This window comes from Bubalus bubalis, chromosome 7, assembly GCF_019923935.1.
Source record: "Bubalus bubalis isolate 160015118507 breed Murrah chromosome 7, NDDB_SH_1, whole genome shotgun sequence".
Lineage (NCBI taxonomy): Eukaryota > Metazoa > Chordata > Mammalia > Artiodactyla > Bovidae > Bubalus > Bubalus bubalis.
In genome coordinates, this window is record NC_059163.1 from 2,159,899 (window position 1) to 2,179,723 (window position 19,825).

The 19,825-nt window shown below is 49.2% G+C and overlaps 1 protein-coding gene across 3 annotated transcripts in view; it reads left to right on the plus strand.

Moving 5' to 3' along the window:
- The window catches only part of HTT (huntingtin), a 129,172-nt gene that overhangs the window by 55,397 nt on the left and 53,950 nt on the right, over positions 1-19,825 (plus strand). For all 3 annotated transcript variants that reach the window (XM_025289627.3, XM_025289626.3, XM_044945562.2), the window contains 12 exons: positions 54-151; positions 1,072-1,211; positions 2,155-2,218; positions 2,444-2,544; positions 7,731-7,877; positions 9,572-9,692; positions 11,218-11,294; positions 12,277-12,428; positions 13,256-13,458; positions 14,243-14,369; positions 16,160-16,287; positions 17,868-17,978. In XM_025289627.3, the coding sequence (XP_025145412.3) occupies positions 54-151; positions 1,072-1,211; positions 2,155-2,218; positions 2,444-2,544; positions 7,731-7,877; positions 9,572-9,692; positions 11,218-11,294; positions 12,277-12,428; positions 13,256-13,458; positions 14,243-14,369; positions 16,160-16,287; positions 17,868-17,978 (1,469 nt within the window). The remainder of the gene's footprint in view (positions 1-53; positions 152-1,071; positions 1,212-2,154; positions 2,219-2,443; positions 2,545-7,730; positions 7,878-9,571; positions 9,693-11,217; positions 11,295-12,276; positions 12,429-13,255; positions 13,459-14,242; positions 14,370-16,159; positions 16,288-17,867; positions 17,979-19,825) is intronic.

The following is a 19,825-nucleotide window of genomic DNA, read 5'->3' on the forward strand; positions in this document are numbered from 1 at the left end:
CGTTCTCGAGTTCAGGTTCACACGAAGGTGTCTGTGCTTGCTCTTCCGGGCAGGAAATACGTTTTCTCTGGTGGACTGCATTCCCCTGCTGCAGAAAACTTTGAAGGACGAATCATCAGTCACTTGCAAGTTGGCTTGTGCCGCTGTGAGGGTGAGCATGGGTGCTGGTGATGTCATTTCTGTGATTAGTGGAAATTTTACCAATGTCAACAATGAAAGGTTAAGCTTAATTTTAAATATTTCCATTCGCAAGAGTAATAAACATCTGTGTATCTACCTCAGCCTTAGAAGGAAAACAGTGCCAGCAGACTCAAGGTTTAATAGACTTCGGTTTAAATCTCAGAATATTTGTTTGAAATACACTTTTCCTAAAGGGTATCTCTACCTTGCTCATATTACGCGTAAAACTTGCTGAATTAAAACACAGCAGCTCTTTCAGGCCCCTCGAATGCACAGAGTGAGGCCCTGGGGTTAATTAATTGCTGTGGTGTTGGTGGTGGGGCGGCCCCAGGCCTTTCTGAGGCAGCATGTTGAAATGTTCTATCAGCTGGTTCATAACTCACAACTGGCCTGACAGCAGTCCACGTTAAGCAGTAAAAATCAACCCCAAAACCCTACCATTGTCAGATTCATGTCCCCCTTTAAAGTGTCACGGCCCGGCCAGACTTGCTCCTTGGTCCCAGCTGTTCGCCAGGTGTCGGTCAGTCTGTGTCTGCTGGGGCAGAAGGGAGCCAGTCAGCAGCACTCAGCGGGCCGCGTGCACTGGGGCGGCTCGGGGCCGGGTCCCATCGGGCAGGACGCGGGCCCCGGGTCGTGGCGCTGGGCCTGGGGCGGACGGGGGTCCAGCAGGGGCGGCGCGTGCCCAGTGGCTGGGGAGAGGCCTGGACCGAGGCGGGGCGGGGGAGAGAGCTGGGTCCCGAGGCGGTGACACGCTTGTGCTCCACCTTGAGGGGACTGAGGCGCGTGCGTTTGGCCAGTGCTCCTGAGCGAGGTTGCTGTCGGGGGGCTGCAGCAGGCACGGGCGGGGTGCGTGTGGGGGCTGCAGAGGTCCACCTGCCGCCTGCCTTCCAGCTCTGTGTCACGAGCCTCTGCAGCAGCAGCTACAGTGCCTGGGGGCTGCGGCTCGTCACCGACCTGCTGGCCCTGCGGAGCAGCTCCTACTGGCTGGTGCGGACGGAGCTTCTGGAGACCGTGGCAGAGATCGACTTCAGGTGGGTGAGGCGGGCCTGCTGGGTCAGGCTTGAACGGCACTGGGTGGCCTGGTGCCCAGCTGCAGGTGGTGACCGTGTCCCTTTGTCTGCCCCTCTCCTCTGAGGCTCCGCCCTCATCTTGGAGTTTTTATGTCCATGCAGAGGAGTGGAGTTTGCTGGTAGTCTTAGTCATTCCAGTGTTCTGCACTGCGTGAGTGAAAGAGCTCAGGCTTCTGGAACAATGATGCTTGTGTCACTTGGGCTGTTTAAACGAGCGCGCGCCGTGCTGTGCTGAGCCGTGGGTAGACGGCGGATTGGGATTGTCACAAGTAAAGAAGAGCTTCTGATGCCATGCAGTTTATGGTAATTTTCTGAGAAAGCATGATTGCCTACATTTTCTTTCTATGCTTTCTTTTAGATGGGAAACTTTCCTTTTTGTCTGAGTTTGTGGTTTTTTAAGCCCCCGTCTGTAGAAGGCTGGTTGTGGGCCGGGCTGGGCTAGGTGCCCTCTGTGGGTCATTGTCTTCAGCCTTAGAGCATGTCTGTGAAGTCAGGGCTGCTTCCTGCTGCGTCTCACGGACGGGACCCCGAGTGGTGGGGGGGGACCCGCTGGTCTCTGAGGGGGCCAGAGCCTCAGCCCCCTCCCCACGGTCTGCCCTCCTGCCACCTGAGGTGTTTGAGCTAGTTCTTTAGGGCACCTGGGGTCTTTCACAACACCAGGTGTGTGTATTCACTTAGAAGAAAAGTACGGAGCACTTTCTGAGCCTGGAGTCGGGAGGAGCGTGTGTTCTCCTGTTGGAAGCAGGTGTCTTCCTGCCGTGTGGCGTGGGGCTGCCTCAGAGCCTCCCCGGCTCCCACCTGCGGCCCTGGCCTGGCCGTCCTCCTCTGCGTGCCGTGCGGGCCGTCCGCGCGGCTTTGCTCAGTAGCTGAATTATTCACCGTAAAATATGTTCTTTTGTGTTAGGTTGGTGAGCTTTCTGGAGGCCAAAGCAGAAAGCCTGCACAGAGGGGCCCATCACTATACAGGGGTAAGCCCTTCATTTCTGGGAGGCCGTGATTTAACTTCCAGCAGTGCATTTGCTGTTGGTGTGGGATTTCTAGGAATGTGTTGTATCATGAAGCTTGTGATCGTATATGTGAGTTTAGGGCTAGTGACGTTGAGTAATCTTCTTTACCGGCTTTCCAAGATACCTGATCTAAAATTCATTTAAATACGGAGATCATATCTGTTTTTATCATCTTTCTTTCCAAAGCTTTTAAAACTGCAAGAGCGGGTACTCAGTAATGTTGTCATCCATCTGCTTGGAGATGAAGACCCCAGGGTGCGCCATGTTGCTGCAGCTTCGTTGATGAGGTATTTGCTCAGTATTTCCTCTCTCATTTCATCTTCTTGGTTAAAGTACTAAATGATATGACGTGGGAAGAGAGGCGAAAATTTGGAGGCCGTAGGGCGTAATCCTAAATCTTTTGAGCTCACTTTCAGTTACTCTTAAGCTATCAAAAAACATATTTTTCACTGTCTCAAGAGCCTGAAATGAAAATTAAGACAGCAATAAAGTACTAGCTTCATATTGTAAAAGTAATGGACTTTGACGGCCAGATTTTTGAAATATGGAGAATAGTACTAAGAAGAAAATAAAAATCACCACTAGTTCTCCCACTGGAGATAACCACTGTTAACATTTTTTTGCTTTATGTCCTTTGTACAAGCTTCTTTTCCAAATTGGGACACAGTGTACATGCAATTTTGTTATCTGTTAACTTCCACAGAATAATCATTAGCGTTTTCCTGTTAGAAATACTCCTCTGAGACGGCCTCATCTGGGGCACCTCCCTCCTTTCCGTTGTGTCCATGCTTCTGTCCTGAGGCTAATGGCGTTTCACACAGTGTCAGATACAGAAAGGCTGGAAACACCCATTACAAGAAATCTGTAGTTAGTGGCCACTTTTTCACTGTGTAGATGTGATAGAATTTTTTGTAAAGATTATTTGGTTGGATACTAAGCTTTTACGTATTTAAATAATGAATAATGGTTCAGTGACTTGTATTATACATAAATGTTTACCTAGTGACTAGTATAACGCATAAATGTTTACATATAACTTTTGTTTCTAAGAATTTAATTCATGGAAGTTGAGTTACTAAGCCAAACCTTTTTTTTTTAGGTTTATTGAAGTAAAATTTTTTATCTCTTAAAATTGACCCATTTTAAGTGTACAATTAATGATTTTTGGTAAACTTAGAATTGTGCAGCCCTCACCACGAACCAACTTTACAATATTTCCATCATTTCAAAAGGATCTGTTGTGCCCATTTGCAGTAATTCCCAACTCCCACCCAGCCACAGGCAACCACTGCTCTGCTTCCTATCCATAGAGGCGCGTGTGCCTTTTCTGTACACTCGGTATAGACGTGTGCACACAGTCAGTGGAGGCGTGTGTGCCTTTTCTGCACACTCTGTATAGATGCGCGCGCACGTCAGCAGAGGCGCGTGTGCCTTTTCTGCACACTTGTATAGATGCGTGCACATGTCAGTAGAGGCACGTGTGCCTTTTCTGCACACTCGGTATAGATGCGCGCACACGTCAGTAGAGGCACGTGTGCCTTTTCTGCACACTCGGTATAGACGTGCGCACACGGTCAGGCACGTGTGCCTTTTCTGCACACTCGGTATAGATGCGCGCACACGTCAGTAGAGGCACGTGTGCCTTTTCAGCACACTCGGTATAGACGTGCGCACACGGTCAGGCACGTGTGCCTTTTCTGCACACTTGTATAGATGCATGCACATGTCAGTAGAGGCACGTGTGCCTTTTCTGCACACTCGGTATAGATGTGTGCACACGTCAGTAGAGGCACGTGTGCCTTTTCAGCACACTTGTTATAGACGTGCGCACACAGAGGCGCGTGTGCCTTTTCTGCACACTCTGTATAGACGCGCGCCCACGTCAGTAGAGGCGCGTGTGCCTTTTCTGCACACTCTGTATAGACATGCGCACACGGTCAGTAGAGGCTCGTTTGCCTTTTCTGCACACTCTGTGTAGACGCGCGCCCACGTCAGTAGAGGCGCGTGTGCCTTTTCTGAACACTCTGTATAGACGCGCGCACACGTCAGTAGAGGCGCGTGTGCCTTTTCTGCACACTCTGTGTAGACGCGCGCACACGTCAGTAGAGGCGCCGTGTGCCTTTTCTGCACACTCTGTGTAGACGCGTGCACACATCAGTAGAGGCACGTGTGCCTTTTCTGCACACTCTGTGTAGACGCGCGCACATCAGTAGAGGCTTGTTTGCCTTTTCTGCACACTCTGTATAGATGCGCGTACACATCAGTAGAGGCTCGTGTGCCTTTTCTGCACACTCTGTGTAGACGCGCGCACGTCAGTAGAGGCGCGTGTGCCTTTTCTGCACACTTGTATAGATGTGTGCACGTCAGTAGAGGCGCGTGTGCCTTTTCTGCACACTCGGTATAGATGTGCGCACACGTCCGTAGAGGCACGTGTGCCTTTTCAGCACACTCGGTATAGACGTGTGCACACGGTCAGAGGCGCGTATGCCATTTATGCACACTCTGTATAGACACGTGCGCACGTCAGTAGAGGCGCCTGTGCCTTATCTGCACTCTGTATAGACGTGCGCACACGTCAGTAGAGGCGCGTGTGCCTTTTCTGCACACTGTGTGTAGACGCGCGCACATCAGTAGAGGCTTGTTTGCCTTTTCTGCACACTCTGTATAGACGCGCGTACACATCAGTAGAGGCTTGTGTGCCTTTTCTGCACACTCTGTATAGATGCGCACACACATCAGTTGAGGCGCGTGTGCCTTTTCTACACGCTCTATATAGAGCGTGCACATGTCAGTAGAGACGCGTGTTCCTTTTCTGCACACTTGGTGTAGACGCGCACACGTCATTAGAGGCGTGTGTGCCTTTTCTGCACACTCTGTATAGACGCGCGGATGTTAGTAGAGGCGCATGTGCCTTTTTTGCACACTCTGTATCGACGTGCGCACATGTCAATAGAGGTGCGTGTGCCTTTTCTGCTCACTTGGTATAGACGCACGACACGGTCAATAATGGTGCGTGTGACTTCTCTGCACACTCTGTATAGCTGTGCGCACACGTCAGTAGAGGCACGTGTGCCTTTTCTGCACACTCTGTATCGACGCGCGCACACGTCAGTTGAGGCGCGTGTGCCTTTTCTGCACACTCTGTATAGACGCGCGCACACATCAGTTGAGGCGCGTGTGCCTTTTCTGCACACTCTGTATAGACGCGCCCACACATCAGTAGAGGCGTGTGTGCCTTTTCTGCACACTCTGTACAGACGCGCATGCATATCAGTAGAGGCACGTGTGCCTTTTCTACACGCTCTGTTGAGCGCGCACGTCAGTAGAGGCGCGTGTGCCTTTTCTGCACACTTGGTATAGACGCGCGCACACGTCAGTAGAGGCACATGTGCCTTTTCTGCACACACTGTGTAGACGCGCGCGCACGTCAGTAGAGGCGCGTGTGCCTTTTCTGCACATTCTGTATAGATGCACGCGCACGTCAATAGAGGCGCGTGTGCCTTTTCTGCACACTGTATTGACGTGCGCACGTGTCAGTTGAGGCGCATGTGCCTTTTCTGCTCACCTGGTATAGACGCATGCACACGGTCAATAGAGGCGTGTGTGACTTCTCTGCACACTCAGTATAGCTGCACGCACACATCAGTAGAGGTGCGTGTGCCTTCTCTGCACACTCTGTATAGACGTGCGCACACGTCTGTAGAGGCGCGTGTGCCTTTTCTCCACACTTGCTATAGACGCACGCACACGGTCAATAGAGGCGCGTGTGACTTCTCTGCACACTGTGTATAGCCACGCGCACACATCAGTGGAGGCGCGTGTGCCTTTCCTGCACACTTGTATAGACATGTGCACACGTCAGTAGATGGACTTTGCACCTGACTTTGTTTCACTTGGTTTTCGAGGCTTGTCCATGCTGTAGGCTGGGTGCCCGTCGTTTGTTCTCTTCGTTGTTTATCAGCGTTCTGTTATGTAGATAATACTGTTGTTTTATGTATACATTCACCAAGTGATATGATTATTTTCACTTTTTGATTGTTATGAATCATGCTGCTTAAACTCTTGCCTCCAAGACTTTGAGTGGACGTATGTTTTCATTTCTCGGGGGTAGATACTGGCAAGTGGGTTTTTATGGTTTTGGTACTTAACTGGAGAATCACGTGGACAGAGGAGCCTGCGGGCTGTGGCCCATAGGGCCACAAAGAGTCGGCCACGACTGAAGTGACTGAGCAGGCAGTGAAGTTACTGTCCAGAAGTGGGTCAGCCTGTCCTCCCACCACCAGAGTGCGATTGTGCCCGAGTCTTCACCAAAGCAAGCACTTCCAAAAACATTAGGTATGTGTCTGTTGCTTAGGCCGTCATTGGTATTTCTTTTTAACATAACTTTTATCTTGTTTTAAAAATAACAACACGTTTACTAAACAAAACTCAGGAAAAATATAAAAACCTTTGTAGTCAAACTGCTCAAAGAAAACCAGTTGTGTTTTGGTGGATAGATAGCCCTTTGGTTTTCAGTGTGCAGGTCACTCCTTGGTGCCTGACTCTTTGCGACCCCATGGACTGTACAGCCCGTGGAGTTCTCCAGGCCAGAACACCAGAGTGGGCAGCTTTGCCCTTCTCCAGGGGTTTTCGGTGTGGCCATGTGCCTATCTTTGGTTGCTTGTGAGCTGTTCTTTTTCAGGGACTTAACTGGGTTTGTATGACTTGCTTGACCAAAGATCTTGAATCTTTACCATTGTCTATGAAAGTGAAAGTGAAGTCACTCAGTCGTGTCCTACTCTTTGCGACCCCATGGGCTGTAGCCCACCAGGCTTCTCCATCCATGGGATTCTCTATGACAGTAATTTATTAAACCTTAGGAAAAAATGGTATTTATGGCCAGGTCTTCCTGGAGGAAAGAGACTTTAACTAAAGTTAGTGGAGTTCACACACCACTGTTTTAAAACAGTTGATTGTTTCTGGAAGCTACAGGCCAGCCTGTAGGTGTGTGAGGGCTCGTGCAGAGCCCTTGTGCTCCCTGCCTCCACCGCAGAGTTGGCCTGAGATGTGGGCCTCAGCTGGGACGTCGCCCCTGGGGGTGTGGGGGCAGTCCTGCAGAGAAAGTCGCAGGAGTGAGGAGGGGCCTGCTTGGGTGACTCCTGCGCAGGGCCCCGCACCCCGCCCCGGCGACTCCTGCGCAGGGCAGTCTCCTGCACCTGCTGACGCTGGTCAAGGCGATTAGAGGAGCACTCCGAGGGCTTCTGAACTCAGAGGAGTTAATCTGTGCAGAGAGCCGTAGGTAACTGTGTGACGACGAGAAGAAAGTCCAGCCCCTGGTCGTTAGAGAGCGGGGGCGTGGGGCGTGCCTGAGCAGTGCCGCCGCTCAGGGGCCGTGTCCGGGGCAGGCGCTGCGAGCTTGCTGGTGACACAGGGCCCGGCGTAACCAGAGGGCTTCACGTGCTTTTTAAGGGAATAAACCTGACTTTTATGTTAGGCTCGTCCCAAAGCTGTTTTACAAGTGCGACCAAGGACAGGCGGACCCAGTGGTGGCCATGGCACGAGACCAGAGCAGCGTGTACCTGACGCTTCTCATGCACGAGACGCAGCCTCCGTCCCACTTCTCCGTCAGCGCCGTAACCAGGTACGCTAAGCGAGGCGCGTGGGTGCTCATCGAAAGCTTGCATTTTCTAGAGAAAATGCTTTAGTGAGGGTGTCTGAGCAGGTGGGCTGCCTTCGATAGGATGCTTCTGTCTCTCAGGGTTTACCACCAGCCTCTTTATTTAGGTTCTGCTGTAGCCACGCAGCAGTGACATCACAAGTCTTAAGATTTGTTTGTTACGAGCCATATACTGACAACTGTGTTTTTCTGTAGGACTCGGATGCTCTATCTTGTCCTTAAAGTTTTCACTTTCTCTGTGTTATCTAAGAGTATGGTTATGTAATAGCATTAATTTTAGCAGGCTCTTAAAGAGTGTCAGTGTTATTTAGGGTTATCCATTAGTTAAGTGATTAGCAATTATTCACATTTTTTTGTGAAGGTCTTTAAATACAATTTCAAATGACTAAACAGCCTACTCTCTGATGCTCAGATGAGTAGGATAGACTAAAAGTAATCAGCAGAAATGCTTTAATAAAGTTCTAATTTTCTTTAAAATTTCAGTTTGCCAGGAAGGTTGCAGAAACGATAATAAGACTATTATGCTTTTAAAGAATTCTCTGTGTTTTAAATGTTATTTAAAAAATTAGCTTTTATGCGATACTTCTTTTTCCTGAATGGCATTTTTAAAAAATACGTGGACTAAATGACTTTTGAAGCCAAAATGTCCGTGTGACAGTTTGTTCTGAATTTGAAATTCAGCTTGTCAAATTTTGAAGCTATTTTTTCTTAATAAATATCTCTTCTAATGCAAAGATTGTTTAAAAACATGGCAATAATTTTTTTCCTAATTTCCTTTTTTTAACCTCAAAACTGGCATTTTCTCTCTTTGAAAAGATTCAGGATAAATGTTCCTTTAAGATAAGCAGAAGCAATATAAGAATATTTCATTATCAGGAATTAGACAAGCTTATGATAAGTAACTTGTCAACAAGGTTGCATCTTCTAAATGTCATTAGATGCCAACAGAGATATGTATAATATTTTATTAAAATTGGTTAGTAACTACAGCTGTGAAAAATTTCCAGTCCAAACTCGGACTGTCCTCCAGACATTCAGCTTTGTTCAGCTTGGTTCTTGCATGATAAGCACAAATCCCGGTTGTGCGCTGTACTTGCAGGATATATGTGAGGAGATAAAATGTGTTCTCCTTAGTGTGTATCGTTGAGTGGTCTGTGGACAAGACCCGAGGGGAACGGAAGTGAATCGACACTCACCCCACCTGGGCTTCCTCTGTGTGGCTGGGGAATTAGAATTTGTATGTAACCACTAGGAGGGATTGAAATTCATGTGTGCCGTGAATGGAATGCGGAAGAAGTGACAGTCTAGTAGTAGGAAAGGACTTTGTTTTGTTTGGAGTCAGGAGTAGATTCCCATTGGACGTAATGTAAAGCTTGAAAACGGGCGGCTTTGGATCGGCGGCAGGCTGCAGCCGAGGCTGTGCTGAGGGGAGTGTTGATCCTCTGGTGTGGTTGGGCGTTGGAGGAGGGAGGGGTTGTTTCATCCGTCTTTATAGAATAATGACCACATTTATTTCCAGTTTTCCGGTAACTTAAAAAGTCAAGACTGCTTTAACTTCTTGTGGCCTTTAATCTTAAATATTTAAATGCCATTTGAATTCTGAGAATGTCATACACTTTAATGGGAGATTTTAAGTCTCTCTGTATCTTTCTCGTTAGAATTTATAGAGGCTATAACCTGTTACCAAGCAGCACAGATGTCACTCTGGAAAATAACCTCTCGAGAGTCATTGCAGCGGTTTCTCATGAGCTGACCACGTCAACCACGAGGGCACTCACGGTAAGGCTCTTGGTTGGGCTAATGAGTTAATTTCAGCAGTTTTGTGTGGTCTGGTCTTCATGATAGGATACTTGTATTAGAGCTCTTACATGTGGGCTTCTGTTAATAAAACCCTGGTTTATTCCAACGAAAATGGAAACAACTATTTTCAGGTTATTAAAGTAATACATGTTTATTGTAAAAAAAAAAAAATTTAGCCCATTTGGGAAGAAATAATAATGAAAAACTACCATAATCCAAATTGGTAGTATATCAGCAGTTTAAAATATCTCTAAAATAATTGACTCAAGGACTTTATAATATATATGAAGAGGAAGAAAAACTTGGAAATACTGACAAAGATTTTTGTGTCGTGTGGTTATCTGTATCATTACTTATGATGCTGAAAGTACAAAGAAGTCTAATGTCCAATAATTCTCTACTGGATAAATTCTGAAGATGACTAAATTCTGTATAGATGGTGAAGTGTTTATTTGTGCACCTATTAACATGATGCTTTGGAGCATTTGTAACAGTCTGTAGAGGGAGCCTCTAGATGATAGTATTGAGTGAAAAACGCATAGTACAGAACTGTGCGCTTGTGTGTAGTGGTGGTGAGAAGTAACGTTCACGGAAACACATCTCTCACTCAGGAGAATAATTGGCAGAAAATTACTAAAATTAATTTTAGAATGTAATTAATTAGTAATTAATTTAGTAGTTAATTTTAATTACTAAAATTAATTTTAGAGTTAAAATTAATTTTAGAGCTAAAATTAATTTTATGAACAGTTATTCTTTTTAAGATATCACACATTTTCTAAAGTGAACACATGTAATTTCCATAATCAGAAAAAAGAATGTTAACATGAAAAGTGGTGCCAGTTCACTGATTTAGCGGCTTTAACCTTGTCCTTTATTTTCTGTGACAGAAGGAATGCTTTCCTGTTGTAAAAACTCAAGACAATTGTGATTAGACTCTTTTGATACTATATAAGTGCCTTTCAAACTTAAATACTGTTTGGGCTCTCTGTAGTTTGGGCTTCCCTTGATTTGTTCAAAATGTTATAAATTTTATTTGTCTTTATTGTGACCTCCATATGTCAGACACTGTTCTAGGCTTGGGATGTAAAAACAAGGAGAATCCTTGCCCTGTGGTTCTTTGAGTCTGGTCAGGAAGATGGACATTAATTAGCTTGAGCTCAGGAATGGCCGGTGTGGGGTCGGGGAAGAAGCGGAGAAGGGGGGAAGGGAATTCCAGCTGGGGGGCGGAGGAGGGCACAGGAAGATTAAAGCCAATTAGAGGAGGTGCCTCCCTGCTGGCCTCTCCTCCCTGGATGTAAGGACCCTCCTTAAACCTGTATCTCGGTTGTCCAGCTGTGTCTGAATTCTCAGGTGTGAACTTGTTCTGTGGGAGGGCAGATGTCCTGTGCCTGGGTACAGAGCCCGACTTTGTTTTCATTGTTCGTACGTTTTATAAAGCGTAAAAGGAGGGTCAGTGTAATGAACCCTTTTGGTGTGATCTTACCATTCCTTTCTTGTTTAGTTTGGATGCTGTGAAGCTCTGTGTCTACTTTCAACTGCCTTCCCAGTTTGCATTTGGAGTTTGGGTTGGCACTGCGGGTATGTATTTCCTTGGCACATGACTACAGTCATGTGATACAATCATGGTTATACGGATCCTTTTTTTTTTCTCTTGTGAAGTCTCTCATCAGTGTTACCTTTTGGGGAAATACCCACTGGAATATTTGCTTCTCCCGGTTAGTTGTGTTGGATGCTAGTGACAGGAGACTTGGAAGCAGTGAGTTACTTGTGATTCTTTTCGATGTGAAATGCTCACTCATCAACATTTGGAGGATTTGAGGGTGTGACTTGCAGTCTCATTGAAGGGAATTTGCATACGTTAGCAAAACACTTTTCTAATTGGCTTGATTCTCTCCAAAATTATTCACTACGTATTAAAAATTTAGAAACTTTCTTTGTTTGAAATCAGATGTGATCTATCACGCAAAGTCGTTTTCAGTTACAAGAGTCTTTTAGGAACTACTGTACTTACATTAGCAGTTCTCATTTAAAAATGGAAAGGATCTTCCTCCCGTAGATGGCCCTAATGAAGTGAAGTGGAGTGAAAGTCGCTCAGTCGTGTCTGACTCTTTGTGACCCCATGGGACTATACAGTCCATGGAATTCTCCAGGCCAGAATACTGAAGTGGGTAGCCTTTCCCTTCTCCAGGGGATCTTCCCAACCCAGAGATCAAACCCAGGTCTCCTGCATTGCAGGCAGATTCTTTCCTAGCTGAGCCACCAGGGAATCCCAAGAATACTGGAGTGGGTAGCCTATCCCTTCTCCAGTGGATCTTCCCAACCCAGGAATCGAACCGGGGTCTCCTGCATTGCAGGCGGATTCTTTATACTTTCAATCAGATCTGCTCCCTGATTTCATTTCTCAGGTGATTTTTATGGACCTGTGGTTACAAGAAAGATGTAGTTTACAATAGTAAAATTGCTTTATGAGCCGCCATGAAATGAATAACCATAATCTTCTGTTTGGTTTGTAAGAGGAGGCAAGACTTAGCATTGTTCTGTAATTTGATCCTGCTTCCAGAGTGCCCCCGCTGAGTGCCTCAGACGAGTCCAGGAAGAGCTGCACTGTGGGGATGGTCTCGATGATCCTGACCCTGCTGTCGTCCGCCTGGTTCCCGCTGGATCTCTCCGCCCACCAGGATGCTCTGATCTTAGCCGGGAACTTGCTGGCAGGTATCGGCCCTGAGTTGAAACAGTTGGCTGTGGGTAAACTCATCTCTGATTTCATTTGAGCGGGCACTGCATGCAGGCATTGTCTTGGGCGCCAGGGCAGTAAGGAGGCAGTGAGAGGGCTGCGTGCTCAAATGTAGGTTCATAAGGACACGTGTCAACACGGCGGGGCACGATGCTCCCTGCGGGGGATTAGGACAGGGATAGGGTTTGTCGGCTGGCAGGAAGGGGCACAGCGCACAGGGTGCTGCACGGGACATGGAGCAAGCTGCGTGTGGTGTTTGGGAGCTGACAGTTTTGGATGCCACGTGAGAGTGAAGATTAGGATGGAGAATGTGGCCAGCGAGCAGTCCATCTCCATTAGTGAGGACTTAGTCCGTTTGCTCTGGGAGGTCACTGGAGAGCTTCATGAAAGGGACTAACAATCGGGTCAGTGTTTTAGAAAGACCACTTGGCTTATGCGAATACAGATTGGAGAAGTTAGGGAAACTCTCAGTTAAGGCAAGATGGAGAGAGTCTGAACAGGGTGATGGTTGTGGCTTGTGTTGAAGAAACCAATTAAAAGAGAGTGAGGGAGACAGAATCCGCAGGTCTCGATCGCCAGGTGAACTTGAGTTGTCTAGATCAGGAAGGGAACTGTCGTCCTGGGGGTACATGAGGGTGGGTTCATGGCAAGTGGGCACACAGGGAAATGTCAGGTTCCTGTGGAACCCAAGGCATCAGCTGACCCCAGGGGGTGTCCAGCAGACACCCCATGTGGACGGGTTTGAGTGACTTGGTCTTGCCCACTGCCCTGGCGCTGGGGGGTGACATGTGTGCCCGTACTGCAGCCAGTGCCCCCAGGTCTCTGAGGAGCTCGTGGGCCTCTGAAGATGAGGCCAGCACGGCAGCCACCAAACAGGAGGAGGCGTGGCCGGCCCTGGGTGACCGGACCCTGGTGCCCATGGTGGAGCAGCTCTTCTCCCACCTGCTGAAGGTCATCAACATCTGTGCACACGTCCTGGACGATGTGGCTCCGGGACCCGCAGTGAAGGTAACCCCTCACTCGGGCAGCTCTTCCCTGCAGCTCAGATGGTGCGGGGGCTCCCAGACACGCGGGTTTTCCTGGTGCAGCCGCCTCTTTCCAGGCTCTCTCTAGCCCCTCCCTGCTGCCTTGGAGTCCATTCTGATGGCAGCCCTTAAGCCCCCGTGTCCGCTTTACAGACGAGGCTCCAAGGTGTAAGGTGACTTCTTAGATCGTGAATTGGGCAAGCAGCGAGCCAAGGTGCCCATGCCTCTGCCTCCCGCAGTGCGGGCTGGGGCTCTGCGTTCTCTCATGGGTGTGCACAGTGTGGACTTCATGAAGAGTCTGGGTTTGTTGCTGCCTAGCTCAGCTGCTTGTTGGCTGTGACCTTGAATAAGTCCCTTCATCATCGCTGAGCCTGTCTCATTTGAAATGGAGTTCGGAGCATTGCTCCCTACCCTGCTTCATGCCCTGGCCCCCAGAGGGCGTCCCCGTGCTCACTCTTGGAGGTGGTGGGCCTGGACGCCCAAAGCCTCCTGCAGCCCCTGTGGCCTGCCGAGGCCTCTCCAGCCTCTGGCGTTCACGGTGCTCCCATTAGGAAGTGCTGGGCCACCTCCCACCCCGGGCAATTGTCATGTGGGTTAAAGTGGACAACGTGTGTACAGACTCTGAGCCCCACAGATGCAGATTCAAACAAAAGAAATGAATTCCATGGGTTGACTCTTTTCCACAGATGGGTGAAGCACACACATAGCCTAGTTCTCGGTTTTGTGTTGGTTACATTTCCTTCACAGTGTCTTGTGTTCTGTTTTAGGCAGCCCTGCCTTCTCTCACAAACCCGCCTTCTCTGAGCCCAATCCGACGGAAGGGGAAAGAGAAGGAGCCAGGAGAGCAGGCGTCTGTGCCTGTGAGTCCCAAGAAAGGCAGCGAGGCCAGTCCAGGTGTGAGGCCGGGCGGGGCGAGGGCCCGGGCTGGGAGGCGAGCGGGGCGGGGCGGGGTAGGGCAGGGGCGGGGGCCGACTATGTCACAGCGATTAGGACCCAACACTTCCGGTCAGGTCTGGGCTGATGGATGACGTGGAGTTTGGGGAATAAAATGCATAGAACGAAACCACAGGAACGGTTTCCCCAGGTGTGGTTTCCGGTGTTAATTGCTAAGAGGACACAGAGCACACTTTGGTCTTGAGCACGTCTGAGTGTGGTGTTCTAATTATTCGGGGTCCCAGCTGTCTACAGGTGCCCGCCCTGTGCTCCCTATGCCCTGCACCTCCTCCCTTCTGCTCTTCTCGTTGATTTTCAGGAAGGGAGGGGATGTAGACGGCTGGGAACAGAGGTAGTGGGTGAGAATAATGAAGTAGGAAGTGGAAACCCTCCATTTGGAAAGGCTACGTAGGGAAGAGAGTGGGGATGAAACCATCTGAGTGAGCTGAACCTGAAGAATTCACAGATGCTAGCGGGGCAGCAGCAGCAGCAGCGGGGTCTTGGGCCAGAGGGGCCAGAGTGCCCATGGGCTCTGCCTGTGACCGGTGCCGTCTGTGCCCCTCACGGTGGGCATTGAGGGCAGGCGACTGGACTCCACCACACGTGGTCACATGCCACCTCACAGTGCTGGGGCCGCACGTGACTCTTCCATTCATTTTTGCTTATAAAGCGTTCATGTTGAGCATTTTATTATTGTTGGGAGTTTATTCTTTCTTTCGGCTACACTGCATGGCTTGTGGGATCTTAGTTCCCTGACTAGGGATTGAACCTGGGTCCTTGGCAGTGAAAACACCAGGTCCTGAGCACTGGACCGACATGGAGTTAGTTCCCTGTATAAAGCATTTGAAAAGATGCTGTTTTCTAAGGATTGCAGTGCCACTGGGGATTTAGCATCTAAAAAGCTTTAGAACTATGCAGATGTAGTCATCAGTATGTGACTGGTCATCTTTCTGATGATTGATAAACTAAGGACCCCAACCACCAATCTGTATGGCCTTGTAGCATTTTGTGTTTAGTACCAGCTCAGTGATAGCATGTGACCCGCGCGGTCATCCGTGCATGCTCACTGCACGCCTGTTGACTTGCTTACAGGGCTCGTGACCTCAGTCAGCTGGGGGCCATCCCCCTGGTGCCCCTGGGAGCCTTGTGCTCTGGGGGGTTTTCAGATTGACTGAAGGCCCTTGAGCCGGTTGTTCCTCTGAATTGCAGCCAGGCCAAAGCAGACACCTCCAGCATCATGCTTGTCTTCTCTTTCTCTTTTTATTTTACTGTATTATCTTTGGGAGGTGCTCAGAGTGTACTAATGTTTAGTAGTCAGTCTCTTACTACTTCTAATTAATCAAAAAGGCAGGAAAAGGTGACATTTTATCCTCACTTCAGTTGCTCAGTCATATCCGACTCTTTGCGACCCCATGAATTGCAGCATGCCAGGCCTCCCTGTCCATCACCAACTCCCGGAGTTCACTCAGACTCACGTCCATCGAGTCAGTGATGCCATCCAGCCATCTCATCCTTGATCATCCCCTTCTCCTGCCCCCAATCCCTCCCAGCATCAGCGTCTTTTCCAATGAGTCAACTCTTCGCATGAGGTGGCCAAAGTACTGGAGTTTCAGCTTTAGCATCATTCCTTCCAAAGAAATCCCAGGGCTGATCTCTTTCTAGAATACTTTAAAAATAATTGTTACAGGGATCTCTTTTAAACCTGGGGAGTGTGTCCTTTTGATGTGAAAGTGTATCTTGTCTGTGTGAAGCCTCTCGACCACCTGAAACCTCAGGGCCTGTCGCCACAAACAAGTCCTCGTCGCTGGGGAGCTTCTGTCACCTGCCTTCTTACCTCAAACTGCACGACGTCCTGAAAGCCACTCACGCCAACTACAAGGTACTGCTTTTGTAAAAATACCCTTGCTCTCACACATTTTAGGGGACTGGCGACATTTTTCCTACGATTATAGCTTACAGACATACGTATAAGTGAGAGGGTCTTAGGGATATGAGTTACGATTAGCTTTTTCGGCTTTGTTTATGATAGCTTCCATCATACAAAAGGTTAGGATTTTTATTGGGAAAGTGATGTCTTTATGATCTACTGGTGCTGGGTCTGGGCTTCCCAAGACCACCCACGTTCAGAGATCGGCTGGACGGACTCCTAGGACTCAGCACATGGTCGCGCTCACAGTGCGGACTCCTCACAGCGGGGTAGGGAGGACACATGGCCACATGATGGGGAGGACGCAGGCGGAGTCTGGAGCAACCTCTGCCCCCGTGAGGCCACGAGGAGCACACCCCCACCACTCACAAGAGCAAATGTGCGGCCATGCTAGGAGAGGAAGGCAGGGGTCCTGCCTGAACACGTGCGAACAGACAGTCCGGCACAGTGAGCCCCTGGCGCTCAGGAGAGCTGGTGTCAGTCCAGCGGACGGCTTCCCGGCCGAGTTCCCAGATCCCCGGGCCAGGCCTGCAGGCGGGTTTCTGGAAGGACAGCCGTCTGCCCTGGTGACTCTTCTGCCTGGGTATATTTCTCATTCTGAGAAAGGGATTTTTTTCCTTTTTCAGCAGTGGTTAGATTTTATTTCACTGAGCAAATTGCTTTCTACTTATTGTAGTATTTTTGCGAGGGTTTTGCCAGTTTTTATTTTCAGTCAGTCTCTCCCTCTCACGTTTGTTCTTACATATTATATCCTTGGACCTGATCCTCCTCTCCATCTGTTAAATAGGGGAAATTGCTGCAAAATTGACTTAAGCTGGCCCTTTAGGATCTTAACTTAATACCTCTTAGACTAATTTAATATTTTGCTGTACCCAGACTAAAAGGCTGTGTCCGGATCTGATAACGGTTCTTCCAGGGGTCCTAATGTGTGTGTAAGAGCTGTGCTTGTGCTCAGTCGTGTCTGATTGTGACCCAGTGGACTGCAGCCTTCCAGGCTACTTTGTCCATGGGGTTCTCCAGGCAAGAATACTAGAGTGGGTTGCCACAACCTCCTCTAGGGGATCTTCCTGACCCAGGGATCGAACCCGGATCTCCCTCATTGCAGGCAGATTCTTTACTATCTGAGCCACCAGGGAAACCCTGGTGTGGAAAAGGACTTACATTCTATTTTTTTTTTTTTTTGCTGCTTATCAGGTAATGGTTATGATGGGCATTAAGCATTTTTTCTCATTATGATAGAAGGTTAGGAATTATTTCTTTCAATAGTGTCAAATGTAAGTTGGAAGATGCCTTTGAAAATCAATTTTTATGTAGCTATCTGGAAGAGTAATTTCCTTTCCAAGGCGTTTCCCCAGTGCTACAAACAAACAAATCGAAGCCACCCCCCACCCCCACCCCCACCCCCCACCAAGATGAGCCTTGGGTTGCCTAGTGGAACACAGCTCTCTGCCGCAGACCGTGGTTCTGTCTCAGGTGCCCGGGAGGCCACCGCCCCAGCGATGCTTATTCTCGTCTCCCGCCTCATCCCCCAGGTCACCTTGGATCTTCAGAGCAGCAGCGAGAAGTTTGGGGGTTTCCTGCGCTCTGCCTTGGACGTTTTGTCTCAGATTCTGGAGCTTGCGACGCTGCAGGACATCGGGAAGGTTTGTGTCTCCTGTCTTCTCATGGAGCTGTGGCTGCCACGCCTGAAATGCACCTCTGGGCCGGGTGCCTTGGAGTGGGGGCCACCACGCCGGTGCGCTTGGGAGGCAGGGGGCAGGTTCTTCAGTCTGGGTACCTGAGTCTGATTTTCATCTTAGCCTCATGTTGAGGGGAGTTCAGTTTGTATTCTCTTTTCACAGTAATTAGAAAATTACTGGGTTTAAAACTGTTGAATCTTTTGCTGTCTCTGACCTGCTGCATGTTGAAAAGTCAAAGCAGTCACAGTGAGGGTGTGTGGCTTGTTCGGTGGTGCTTTAGGAAGGAGCAGAGCTGTGCTTGAGGCTTGTGGACTTTGGTTCCGAGCCTAGTAACTAACCTCTGTCCGCTACCCTCCTGTCATGGGGACCTGGTCAAGCAGACAGGAGAGTTAAGGGGTCGTGCGGTGACTGCCCCTGTTGTGTCCACGTCCAGATGTGACAGTTAGCACCTTGCCCACTTGCTCTGGTGTGTTTGGACCCACCTGTCCGGCTGGGGCATCGTGGTGTCTAATGAACTTCACAGTGAGTTTCCGAAAGCCCACGCTGAACGTGGGCTACCGTGCAGTTCACTGTGCTCGTTGTCCCCGTCTTTCTCTCGACATGCGTGAAGCTTACCTGGTCTCAGTCATTGTACACATTGTTTTCTGTTTCTTGTCTCTCATACTTTTCCCACATGTCAACTCAGAGAGGGGCGGAGCAGTGCTCAGTCCAGGGCTAAGTCTTCTGCCCAAGGCAAGGGCTCTCTGGCTCGGCCCGGGTGTGCAAGCCCGCAGGGAGAGGGGTCACTGTCCGGGCCTGTGTGAGCTCTGAGCGCTGCTCCCTCTGCTCGCCTCCTCCCCGCCCAGCGCTGCGGGGCCTCCCCAGGCCCTCTCTGGGAGGCCGCTCTTCTTTGGAACCCTCACTGAGTCCGTTTCCTGGACTCCCAGCTCCTTCTCGACTCAGGGCTCCTGGGCTCTGCTCTGTCCCTCGTCCTCATGCCCCTCCTGGGAGCTCTCCGAGGGGCACAGTGAGCAGGGCACCCATTCGGCTAACCAGCTCGTTTCCCATCTCTCAGGGACCCCTGTCCTCTGGTGCCTGGTGATCACAGTCTTGGAGCTGTGGTTTCATGTATTGTCTGGCTTTTTTGGTGGTTTGGCTGTGGGATAAATGTGGTCCCTCCTCCCCCTTATTGGCTGGGAATGGGGTGTCCCTGTTATCCTGTGTTTTTATGTTCTTGCCTGGGACTTGTTTCCTTGTTACCCTGGACTCGCAGAGCCAACAGCACCAGCTTCTTCTCACGTGTTCTCAGTTTCTTAGCCATGCTGCGTGGGGCCACCTAAGGCGACAGGTCACGGTGGAGAGTTCCGACAAAATGTGGTCCGCTGGAGAAGCAAATGGCAAACTACTTCAGTATTCTTGCCTTGAGAACCCATGAGCAGTATGAAGAGGTAAAAAGATAGGACACTGAAGGATGAACTCCCCAGGTCAGTAGGGAGTTCAATATGCTGCTGGAGATCAGTGGAGAAATAACTCCAGAAAGAACGAAGAGATGGAGCCAAAGTGAAAACAGGGCCTGGTAGTGGATGTGACTGGTGATGGAAGTAAAGTCCAATGTGGTAAAGAGCAATATTGCATAGGAACCTGGAATGTTAGGTCCATGAATCAAGGTAAATTCCAAGTAGTCAAACAGGAGATGGCAAGAGTGAACGTCAACATTTTAGGAATCAGTGAACTGAAATGGACTTGAGTGGTGAATATAATTCAGATGACCACTGTATCTACTACTGTGGGCGGGAATCCCTTAGAAGAAGTGCAGTAGCCCTCACAGTCAA